Below are 13,175 nucleotides of genomic sequence, written 5' to 3' on the forward strand. Positions count from 1 at the left end.
GAGGTGAGATGGAAATGGCAACAGTAAATATCTAGGGTCTACCCGGGTGTGTGTGTGTGTGTGTGTGTGTGTGTGTGTGTATATATATATATATATATATATATATAGCGTTTTTTATCCTCATATATCTGCCTTGGCAAGTTTGTATTGAAGCGATGTAAAGTTATTACTTTAATTATATCACACAATGGTACTGATTTAGGTGGTCTGTCCCGCCATCCTGACAGTCAGACCCTGACTGCTGGAATTGCTAGGAGGTGTCATCTCAGTGAGAGAGGCTGCATGCCCCTTCCATTAGTTTGCACACCAATATAGGCTTATTTTGCAGAGAGGGCCGGGAAGTTGGGTGTGACCTAGCGCTGCAGGTCCACTATGGGATGTAGCACATCATGTCCCTACATCACACATAGATGTTACAGTAACAAATAATATTCCATTTTGGAGGTCCATCCTGAATAAAAATTCACATGATGTGTTGTATGACTTTTATAGTGAAGATCTTGGGTTCTGCGAATGATCACTACCCCACCATTCAATAAACTCTGCCCATGACTACTGTTGTTTTTTCTGTTTTTAATAAACATAACATTCACTTTCTCAGGTTCTACAAGATGAAACTTAAATATGTCACATTTGAGAATTGCCTGTTTGATGAGTGCTACTTTGAAGACATTACTTCACCTGGAACCGTCTTTAAAAACTGCACCATAAAAGCCTCATTCTTCTACAACACAGGTAAGAATATAATTAATTAAATCAAGACTGTGGCCTGTCAGCCCTTTTATTTATCACAGGTACTATATATTCAACTTAATACATTAATGATTGGACCGATGTCAGATAGATCAATTTCTTTATTATTAATTTGCATATACATATGAACAGTAGATATGGATTTCTATTTAATCCATTGCCAAGGGTAAACTAGGTAGCTATTTCAAAAATGCACTATTTTTTAATCTAGCTTTATTTACAGTATTGTCATTAAATACATTCCTAAAAGGAATGTTTCAAAGTGTGGTTTATTATCTTAGTTGCATATGGAAAGTACCTTACTGTGAGGGAGATACATCAAGCCTTGGAGAGACATAGAGGAAGTTCCCAAAGCAACCAATCAGCTTCTAAACTGTCATATATCTGGCACAGTCTTTGAAATGATAGTTAGAAGCTGATTGGTTGCTATGGGTAACTTCTCCAATTTACCTCTCTCTGAGTCTTGATACATCCCACCCAGTGTATGTTTGACATGTTCCTTGCGGGGGCTCTAAGCTGAGTCTTTGCCCCACGTGACGGAAAGCCTAGCTTCACCTTTCCACTGCACATAATTTCAAGATTGTTTTGACTGTATTGTATTGTGCCAGACTTGCCTACTCTCCCAGAACGGCCATGAAGCTCCCGAAAATCGGGTGACCCTCCAGGCCACCCGGAAAAGAAGCCAAGTCTCCTGGTACCGGCTGCTTCGTCGGCAGCGGCCGTCCACTTCACTCAGGTACAGGTGGCTGATGATGCGATTCGCAGTGAATCGCATCATCTTGGCCCCACCCCCCGCTGTACAATACTGGTAATCGCAACATTGTCTGGTGGAGGGCGGGGCCAGAATGACGCAAACAAGTCTCCATGCCCCTGGCACCATCCACTGCAGCTCCTCCATGCCTCCCGCAAATGACGTGTTCATGTCTTCATGCTCCCGTCACCGCCCACTTCATCTGCTCCACGCCCTCCGCAGTGACAACTGTATGCTTTGTGCCTCTGTGGAATGACCTGTTCAACTGAAATTTTCCCAGAATTTCACTTAACTCTATAAGATCACTAACAGTGTATTTTACGTATTACACTCCAAATGTTACCCTAAACTTAAGCATATATAGCTTAAACACTAATAATAAAGACACGGACAACGGTGTTAAAATGTTGTCAAATTTTGTTGACAAATAATACATTTATATTTTACATTTGAAATGGCGATGGCACTAAAAAACGGACAGGACAACCAAACATGCACACACAGAACCAAACATTGGTGTCCAACTCTCCATTTACCAGAACCCACCTGTTGAGGTGGTGTAACCACTTCACGTTTACAACAATTGGTTCATGACAATACCCCACTGAAAAGAGAGCGCACCCACTAAGCCTAAAACTTAACTGAAACAACCAAATTACCGTTCTTTACCACCACATGCACAACGAACAAACCACACACAACAAAGGGTGGGAGGGTGTTAAAACTGGAACAAAGAGACAATTACTCACAACACTATAAACTCCAAAACCCCTCAATTATTGGCTGCTAAGATAGACTAGCTTTGAGGGGAATTACACCAGCACTCTTTAAAGTGGCAACGCTCAGAAGCACCTTGTGGTTTAATGTCCCTCATGCTTAAGCTCTTAACCTTTGGTGGAACTTCCTTTCTCTTTACATTACAGTACAGCTTAATAGACAGACAATACTAGTGTTAATATATAAAAATACAATTATTATTATTATCCTTTATTTGTAAAGCACCAACATAGAATGCATTGCTGTACATTGCGGGTATCCTGATAAAACAATATCAAACATTGTTAGAACATTAGTATACCTTACAGAGGTCATATTATGAGTTTATTTTCAAAGATTCCACTTTTTCTATTGTTGTTATGCAGATATCTACAAGCACAGATTCATTGACAGCACAATAGTAAATACTACATTCCATAATCAAGAGGGGTGTAACATTGATTTTGAAGAAGATAACGATTTTCTGATTTACCTGGTCAGTTTTCTTGGAAGTCTGTCAGTATTACCTGGAAATATAATCTCAGCGCTCCTTATGGACAAAATTGGAAGGATAAGGATGATCGGTAAGTATGCAGTACTGTATACCCTGTATACATATACATAGATGGAGACACTTTATTTCTAGGTTAAGCCATGCAACGTGGCTGCATAGGTCAAACTGCACTGTATACTGTAATATGACTAAACATATATAATGTGTATATAATAGAAAGAAGGAAAAATGTACACATCTAGCTTCTGCTTTTGTCAATATTCTATTGTCTGAGATCATGAAATTATTTTAAAACTACTTCTTAAGAACACAACACATTTAAATTCTTCTTTGTGATACATAGTGTAATATGAAGCAGGGTTTGAAGACCGGTGTGGCCACATGGCACAGACGACCAAAGCTTGAACAAACAACTGTCTTTGTGGTGAAATACTGTATGTTTATTTTGAGGAAAGTACTTCCTATTTTCTAACTTTCATCTTTGTTTTCTCCTGCAGCTGGGTCCATGCTGATCTCAGCAGTTTGTTGCTTCTTCCTCTTCTTTGGTAATAGTGAATCTGCAATGATTGGCTGGCAGTGCTTGTTCTGTGGCACCAGTATAGCTGCCTGGAATGCCCTTGATGTCATTACAGTGGAACTGTACCCTACAAATAAAAGGTAATGCCATTTATCATGCCCAGTGACTTGTGTTATGGCAACTGAATCCCTGTATTGGATATTTAAATGATCACAGTTGCTAAGATATTGGAGCAGATTCAATTATCCACGACATTTGTGCAGAACCTCCCATGTCACTATTGCACAGATTATTCAGGTAGGATAAACTTGCATGGTTATGCTCACACCTCATAGATGTACAAGGAAGAATGAGTGAGATTTTCCCTTCTATAATTACCCGTAATGTGCCCTGTACATTGTGTACCGTAAGTCAGGGAATGGTAGAAAGGCATGGCAGGTATTAGTCTTGTTGCTTTTAGCAATTCCTCTTCATTCTGACTGATATCTGCCTAGATGGGTATGTAGTTAAATGACTGGTGGACGCGATGCCGCTGGTCAAAATCCCGATGGCTAATGCCTGACGGGGGATTTAAAATAGTCTTAATCCCGACGCCGAAACACAAAAGGACGCCGGACCGAACCAGGTAAGTCCGAGGTGCCCTTAGTGTTAGCTGCAGGGGGGGGGGAGGGTTAGCTTTACGCACCCCTGGGGGGATTTAGGGTTAGGCACCCCCCAGGGAGGGTTAGGTTTAGGCTAGGGGAAGGGGGGGGTTAGGGTTAAGTGCCACTGGGGGGTGGTTAGGGTAAGGCTCCCCCCCCAGGAGGGTTAGGTTTAGAGTGTGGGAAGGGGGGGTTAGGATTAGGCACCCCCGGGGGACTTAGGGTTAGGCACCACCCCGGGAGTTTTAGGGTTATGCACCCCTAAGGGAGGTTTAAGGGGGGACAGAGGAGGGTAATAGTACTTACCAGCCCCAGTCGGGATCTTCATCCTGTCGGGCATCCGCAGTAGGTATTCGAGCCACCAGCATTTCAATACCATTCCACCTAGATGGGCCTGCACACTTTTGCGATCATTGTTAGTTGCTAGGTTCTGGAGTTCCCTGGTGGCATTACAGGCTACAAAACACAACATCCTCATGAATGTTCAGCCAAAAGGATGTCTGCCTCCATTGCCACGTAGATTGCCTCTGTTTACTCTGAATTGTCCGCAGATCTGCAGAGATGCGTATGGTCACCTCGGACAGCCTCAGACGCATGCGCTGTGCGAATAAACGCAGATTCAGCCGCTTTGCATGCGAGCCCAAATCAGGCCCAAAATGTCAACGGAGGATCTAACCATAAAACTTCCAATAAGTAAATTCTTTACAATAAATGGGCACATGAAGCATCATTTTAAATGAAAATTAGAACCGGAACTTATTTGTACAATTACTATTATGTTACTTGTGTCTATTCAAGTAAATTAAATGGTTTTTTTTTAAACTAAATGTTTGTTTACTATGATAGTCTGCAGTCCTGCCCGATTATACTTTACAATTTCTCTTTAACAGGGCAACAGCATTTGGGATCTTGAATGGTTTGTGCAAGTTAGCTGCCATATTTGGAAACTCCATTTTTGCCTCTTTTGTTGGCATAACAAAGGTGGTTCCTATACTACTTGCATCCACCGCCCTGGTATGTGGAGGCCTTATATCTCTTCGGCTCCCTGAGACACGAGAACTGGTCCTCATGTGAATCATACACTGGAATGAAACAATAAGACATAAGAATGGGAGAGCCAGAGCATTGGAAGATGTTCTGTTGGTGCAGAACCACTGTAAGACTCTGACCCGAGCTGAATGGTTTATAGGGCAAAAAACTCACTTTATCACAGTCTTTAACACTCAAGCAAGTTTTAAAGTTCAAAAAGCTATCCTATACAATTTCCTTTTAATGATAATATTACATAAGTGTCTGTTTTTAGAATTGCATTGCCCTCTGTTTTAAAGTAATCTAAACAAATTGTATAAACTACTAAGTATAACCCAGTTCTAAACTATACCACTAGTTATACTAAGGATCATTTAGTAACTGTAAAATATAATATGTAACAAATTTACAAAGATTTCATTACCATAGCTCACACGGCCAAAGAGGAACACTTAACATAACAAATCTGCAGCAGAAATATAGTAACCAATCCCACATTTGCTTTCATTAGGGCTTATTTAGTAACATGGCATTTTGCGGTAGGCTTGCTATATTATCCCTTTAATTCACGAAATTGAGACTTGAAGGCAGCCAGTCACAGAACCTGTGTAATTCACATGCATCCCGAATTAAAGGGATGATATAGCAAACATACATTTAGGTGAAAGATTTGCTTTGAACCTAAATAACCAACCAAACATTTTGTTTCGCAAACTAATTACTGATTGGTTGCTCTGGGTCACTGCATATTTTGCAGCTGATGCAGTCTTAGTAATTTAGTACTATTAAGGGTAAGGAAGGTTTAAACATGCGCTCCTGTCTAGTGTCAGTGCCGGGCTAAAGGTAGAGGATAGCTGGGTGTCAGCTAGATAACAAGGGGTGAATGAGGTGGTGTAGGAATGTTGGGCGTGGGTCTGAGGTATTGGAAGTAAAAATAATGAATAGGTGGATATGGTATGTATGTGACAAATGAAATCCCCTAATAACACAACTTAGTACTATTGTCTAACTTGCAGTTGATATATAGAAGCAAATTGCTGATTGGTTGCTACAATTTTAAATGCATACTTTTAACTTTGGTCAATGTCAGCAGTTATTCGGTATCTGCTTTTGAGTGATAATAAGTAAATATAGCCATAAATAACTATGTACAGTATAGCAACATACATTAACACATGGACTAATTCCACATAATACCACATAAATTCCCACAATGCTGCTTTGCTGAAGACAAATACTGAAGTGGTTTGAAGGTGCAGTTCCACAAAGTCTTTTTTTTTTAAACAGCTAAGTTATGTACAGTATCTTTTTACCGTGAAGCTGAAGATTTGTGTTATTTAGTGTATACTTTGCAAAATCAACCTGCAGGATAACTTTAGAAGGCTTCCAGAGCAAAACAAAATTGTCTGTATAAGTAACATTTAGGGGAGATGTATCTAATCTTGTGTTTGAAAATGACAGTTAGGAGTTGATTGGTTGCTACTTTATCTCTCTCCACTTTATCTCTCTCCAAGGCTTAGTAAATCTCCCCCTTAGTTTCTGATTGTTCCCAGGACATAATAGCCTAGGGTGAAATGTATCAGAAGAGTGGAGAAATGGACAAGTGAATAAATTGCCCATAGCAGCCAATTATCTTCTAGCTAGCATTTATCAAGTACAACTTCTCCACGTATCCAGGAGGTTTGAAACATCTCCCCCTTAATCTGAGACAATCAGTCAACAAGCTACTTGGTGGTCGCTGGATGACAGAAAAAAGAGATGGATGTGAGCATTTGAGCATTCCAAACTATGATGACTACATCATGTAATGTGACTGTGGTTACCATAGTACCAGCTAGAGATGTACGGTTCGGTTCTCCAGAAATCCGAATCCACCTGAATTCCATGAATCCGGACAGATCCGAATTGCAGTTTTGAACAACGGTTCTGATATTCCTGTGGTTCAAAATTCGGATTTTTAATCTGATTTTTGGGTTTTCAATTACAAAAATACATGATTTAAACTATTTTAAAACATTTTATCAATTTAATATATCAAAAAACAAAAACAAATCCAAAAAAACAACACTTAAGGGTGGTTTTGCAAAACCAAAACACGAAGATGAATCCAGATCCAAAACCAAAAGACAGGAGTCAGCACGCACATCTATAGTGCAAGCATGACACTTTAGCACACTGTAAATTATTTAGCTTGAATGAAAACCTTAATGAGAAATGATCTTCGTACTGGTACTTAGAGTTTTACCTATTTTACCTATTTTAAAGAAACACAAATATTCTATAGAGGGGATTGCACCTCTAGTATGGCAATACCAACATAACAAGCTATTTAATATTAGGACACAAAAAAGAAGCACAATCTTTCTATTTGTCAACACTGCCAAATAATTTGTTTGTTTCATCACTGCCAAGAGACCAGAAACTTTTAACTTTAAAAATGCACAAAGAAAACTTTATCTGAAAAGGTTTCACTTTTATAGTTTTAATGCCTTTTCAACACTGCTTATATTTATATAATATCTATCTATCTATCTATCTATCTTCAAAGAAGAAGATGAGGGTTTTTTGTTAAAAGCACATTTATCGTCACATAAATAAGGTCAACGTTTTGGCCTATTTAGAAACCTTTATCAAGACAGTTCAAACTACAGTTACCAGTATCACCCAAGTGAAAACAGACTCCCCCTTATGTACCCTCCTCAATAACTCTCAAATACATCTCATGTAAAACAACTGGAAGTGATGTCATCAGTGTGTCTCCCTGATTTTTGTCCATAGTTAGTGGACGCCTATTAATGAACATAGAGCAGGTAACCCCTATAGCAATGTAATTACTAGTTAATACTCACAGGTAGTTCAGTGAGTCCTATAATGCATCAAATTTGTGTGGTAACCTTCTGAACAGTCTACCTGCCAGCTCACGGCTTCTAGCCGTGCCCAGCCACCGGGATGGGTGACAACTTCCATAATGGAATGCAAGTCACGAAAGTGGACATCTGACCCAACAGGGACATGTGTGTCCCCAATATTGTTCACAGTCAGGTGATGATCGGCACAAAACAAATTATGTCAGTAAACAAAAAAGCATGCCAACAAAAATGTACAAAAATATTCTAAAGTTCACTGCAGAAATATATTGAGGTGGTTATAATCATTGAAGTCTTTTGGAGAGACAGTGTTCATTTGGTGAATCCATCGTGCTTCACATATTAATAGGGTCAGCATATGGGTATCCCCTCTTCTCAATAGGGGGACCCAATCTAAAATCATGTATCTAAGTGTGGATACCTGTGTTTCTCCTTGAGAAAATGGTCCGCTATGGGCTTATCAGACTCACTGGTTGTATATGCCAACCGGATCGAAGACCTGTGTTGGGCCATACCGAATGTTCATGTGGTTTTTCCCACATACATAAGACTGCATGGACAAGTGAGAAAAAATATCATATGATACAGTTGGCACATTAGTTGGTGGGCAAAGAACTGTCATGTGATAATAGCCCAGCAGGTTGTACATCCCAAGAATTTGCAACAAACCTTACACTGAGTTAGCCATTTGCCACATGTTTCATTCCCATTCCTCATATTGGGCATGAATAATGTCCTTCAAGTTTGGACCTCCTCTTATGCTTAGGAGTTGAGGTTTCTTCTTCAGATTTTTGAAAGTCAGGTTAATGTCAATCAATGCCATATCTTACGAATTAATTTCTGGACTTTCTGCAAATTTGTGTTGCACATTATCAGTATCACTCTATCGTCATTTGAGGTGTTCCTGGTGACTAATAGACCCTCTATGAAAAGTTTTTTTTAGCTCTGGTGAGGCATTTCTACACCAAATCCTTTGTAAACATTCCTTAGTTCCACTAGCTGCTGTTCAGCTAGGGTAAAGTTGAAATTGTTCCTAAGTACCTTTAGGAACTGTGAAAGTGGTAGTTTCGATTATAAGGCATCCAGGTGGTAGCTAGTTGATAAAAGAAAAGTGTTTCTGTCGGTCACTTTATGGCATAAGATATGTTTCAAGCACCTGTTTTCTTTGAAGATAGTTATGTCAAGGAAGTTTATGTGTTGCACATCAATAGAGGGTATGAAAAGTTCTTCAATTTAAGGTGGTCCTTTGAGAGTTTACTTGGGATATGGTCCCTCTCATATTTGTCCATAAAAATATTCGCATATGCTGACGCTAGATTTGATCCCATCACTGTCCCTGCTACTTGCACACAGTACTCATCATAAGAAAAGTGATCGAGCTCCAACACTTTCTTGAACAGGGTAAGAACAAAATCAATAGGTGGGATCTAATAGCTTGACTTACTGTCTCCACACCTGCATCATGTGTTATGACCATGTATAATGAACAGACATCTTTAAAGGCAGTCTTCATTTAAATTGTCTATTGCAGATATAACTCCCCATCCTCTTAACAACTGGTTGGAGATAGAAATCAAGGAGTTGTGCTATGGGCCATAGTATCAATCTCCAGGCTGGTATAGTTGGTTTCCTCAGGGATCAAGATGTGCTTTGTGTATTTTTGGTAGTGTATCAGGGCTGGACTTGCCATCGGGCACTTCTGGCAAATGCCAGAAGAGCCAATGGCATCAGGGCCGACTCGAGGAGGGATGAAGTGCCCCAACCCTCGACCCCATGCTGCCGTATACAGGTTATGCGCTTGGTGAGGGCCGCCATGGCTGTGATGGTCTGGGAAGAGATGGGGGGACGAGTTGGATAGAGCTAGAGTGATCAAATTATCAATATTTTTTCATCTAGAGCAGCCGGTTAAAGGTTACCTTCAAATATGCAGTAAAAGTGTCAGATAGTTGTCTCTTAGTTTTACAATCTTACACATATAAGTTCTGGAGCACTACAGCACCCCTCTTGCCAGCTTTCCTTAACAATCAGGAACTGTTCATGTATATGCTAATTGTAGATGAAGGTGTAAATATTGATTTTATTCTCAAGTACTTCTGTTTTATTTTATATATATTTAATATGTTATTATAGGTTTACCCAGTAGTAGGATTAATGCATCTTGCACATTCAATTAAAAAACTTACCAGCATTAACAGCCATACTTGATTGAATGGCTCCTGGGTGTTTTAATTCTAATTTCCATATTGTTATTACATTTAAGGAATGAAATGTGTAATCTCTCAATGTATCTAGTATAAAAGTTTTGTGTCTTATACAACACATGTGAGTCTGATAGTCTAATGACAAATATGAATTATGCTGCTTCCTGTAAGTTCTGGTGTTTTACTTTACTGTATAAAAAAAAATAACGTTTGCATGTTTTCCTTTTTAAGATTCATCAATGACTGGTCAAAGTGTAAGATTGAAAGCTAGCTCAAAGTGTCACAAGATTCTAGCAATGCCCAGGGTATGATCTGAGGAGAGCTGGGCATTAACCTGATTGGGGCCCCAAGCACTGTGCAGATAAGGGTGCCAGGTAAAATTAGAACCCTAGTGTAGCTAAAATATCTCATACAAACCAATACATTTAAAGCACCTCTATTACCTCTAGGCCATTTGAGGGTGGTAACAGGGGCAGGACACTAATAACAGGGATGTGGTGGTGCGAACGCAGGCGTGCCTCGGTGTTTCAATGCCATTTTTAAGGCATGCATAATTAACAGGCAGCGTCCTAGAACACGCCACATGCCTGTTTTTTACACTGAAGTCCGTGCAGAGCTTGTGGCAGGGTAAGGCAACCACAAGCGCTGTGTTTGCTTCCGATGGTGCTCGATGTACCAATGTTTTCATACACTTCCTGGAGACGATGTGCGCTAGTGGGCGTCTCTACATATGCTAATGGGTGTCTGCATACACAGAGTGATCGTTCACACAGCCAAAGTGGCCTTGGCGAGCGACCGCTTCCCATGTCGTCACTTTGACAAATTTGCATACGCTGGATGCGAGCGATCGCATCTAGCGAGCGGGCCTGAATCAGATCCAAAGCCAAACAATAAGCTCCTAACTGCCATGTCGCAGGCTGTGTGTGAAAAATTACATTTATTTATTTACAGTTTCTTATATAGCGCAGCATATTCTGTTGCGTTTTACAATTGTACACATTAATAGAACAAAACTGGGTAATAACAGACAGATATATAGGTAGGAAGGCCCTGCTCGCAAGCTTACAATCTATAGGGAAATTGGCATTGATACACAAGGATAGGTGCTATATATTGCATTTTGGTCCAGCCAGAATGCACAGTTTCTTGGTTGGCTGCATGATCCAGTCACACAGGAATGTCGACCAAATGTCATGAGGATGTGAGAGAAAGACAATGTGTGAGATTGTGTGTGGACTGTAAAAGGGGATGTAATTAGATATGGAAGCTATGAAGGTTATGTGGGAGGTTCTGGAATTTGATAAGCTTGCCTGAAGAGGTGAGTTTTCAGGGATCGCTTGAAGGATTGGAGACTAGAGGAAAATCTTATTGTGCAAGGTAGTTCATTCCATAGAGTGGGTGCAGCGTGAAGAAAGTCCTGTAACCGTGAATGGGAGCAAGTAATGCATGGGGATGAGAGACGCAGATCTTGTGCTGAGCGGAGAGGTCGGGTTGGGAGATATTTTGAGATGAGTGAAGAGATGTATGTTGGTGTGGTTTGGTTAATAGCCTTATGTGTAAGTGAAAGTATTTTGTATTGAATACGGTAGAAAACCGGCAACCAATGGAGGGACTGACAGAGCGGGGCAGCAGAAGAAGAATGTTTCGCAAGGAAGATAAGCCTTGCAGCTGCATTCATAATGGATTGTAATGGTGATAGCCTTAAGACCAGTAAGGAGGCTATTGCAATAGTCAATGCGGGAAATAATAAGTGCATGGATTAGAGTTTTTGCAGTGTCTTGTGTGAGATATGGTCGAATTTTGAATATGTTTTTTAAATGTATGTAACATGATTTTGAGACAGATTGAATGTGGGGAACAAAGGATAGTTCAGAGTCAAGGATGACACCAAGGCAGCGAGCTTGTGGGGCGGGGTGGATGGTCGAGGTATCAACAGTGATAGAGAGATCAGGTTGGTAACTGTTATTGGCCGGTGGAAATATAATTAATTCTGTTTAGAAATATTAAGTTTCAGGTGGCGAGATGACATCCAAGATGAAATGGCAGAAAGACATTCAGTGACACAGACCAATACAGATGGAGATAAATCTGGAGAGGATAGGTAGATTTGAGTATCATCCGCATACAGATGGTACTGAAATCCAAAAGAGCTGATTAGTTTGCCAAGAGAGGTGGTATACATTGAGAATAGCAGAGGACCTAAGACAGAGCCTTGCGGTACTCCAACTGATAGAGGTAGTGAAGAGGCAGAATCAGAAAAATGAACAGTAAAAGAGCATTCAGATCGGTAGGAAGAAAACCAAGAAAGAGCTGTGTCCTTAAGACCTAGGGATTGCAGTGTTTGTATGAAAAGAGAGTGGTCAACAGTGTCAAAAGCAGCAGAGAGATCTAGAAGAATTAGGAGTGAGTAATGGCCTTTAGCCTTGGCAGTGACAAGATCATTTACTACCTTAGTCAGTGCTGTCTCTGTGGAGTGTTGGGAATGAAAGCCAGACTGAAGTGGGTCCAATAAGTTGTGTGAGTTAAGAAAGTGTGTGAGGCGGGTGTAGACAAGTCTCTCAAGTAGCTTGGAGGGGCATGGGAGCTGGGAGATAGGACGGTAATTTGAGAGAGTACTAGGGTCAGAATTTTGTTTTTTCAGAATGGGAGTAATCACTGTGTGCTTGAACAGTGATGGAAAGTTGCCAGTAGAGAGAGAGAGATTACAGATTTTAGTTAGGGTTGGGATAAGCACAGGAGGCAGAGCTTTACTGATTTGTGAGGATATAGGCTCTAGAGGAGAGGTAATAGAGTAGGAGGATGAGAAGAGTGTAGATACTTCATCTTCATTTGTGAGATCAAATGAAGAGAATGTACCAGAGCGTTCAGGTAGGGAATTGAGCAGGTCACTAGCTGAGGAAGAGCCTACCATTTCATTTCGGATCTTATCAATCTTGTCCCTAAAATAGGAAGCAAGATCTTGTGCACAGATAGTAGCAGGTGGTTTGGGTGATGGAGGGGTAAGAAGCAGTTTAAATGTATTAAAAAGTCACTTGGGGTTAGAAGCTTGTGCAGAGATTAGAGATTGGAATTAGGAGCTGATTGGTTGGGACTTTATCTCCGTTCACTTTATCTCCATCCAAGGCTTAGTAAGTAGACGGCACAGT

General features: G+C 40.4%; 1 protein-coding gene across 3 annotated transcripts in view; it reads left to right on the top strand.

Annotated features, from left to right (window-relative positions):
- The window catches only part of SV2B (synaptic vesicle glycoprotein 2B), a 128,527-nt gene extending 118,287 nt beyond the window's left edge, over window positions 1–10,240 (top strand). For all 3 annotated transcript variants that reach the window (XM_088452668.1, XM_088452669.1, XM_088452670.1), the window contains 4 exons: window positions 602–735; window positions 2,647–2,844; window positions 3,272–3,431; window positions 4,823–10,240. In XM_088452668.1, coding sequence (XP_088308794.1) covers window positions 602–735; window positions 2,647–2,844; window positions 3,272–3,431; window positions 4,823–5,006 — 676 coding nt within the window. In that variant the 3' untranslated portion in view covers window positions 5,007–10,240. The remainder of the gene's footprint in view (window positions 1–601; window positions 736–2,646; window positions 2,845–3,271; window positions 3,432–4,822) is intronic.
- The last annotated feature ends 2,935 nt before the right edge of the window (window positions 10,241–13,175 follow it).

The sequence above is a fragment of the Taudactylus pleione genome, unplaced genomic scaffold (assembly GCF_031769625.1).
Source record: "Taudactylus pleione unplaced genomic scaffold, aTauple2 ptg000556l, whole genome shotgun sequence".
NCBI classification, from domain to species: Eukaryota; Metazoa; Chordata; class Amphibia; order Anura; family Myobatrachidae; genus Taudactylus; species Taudactylus pleione.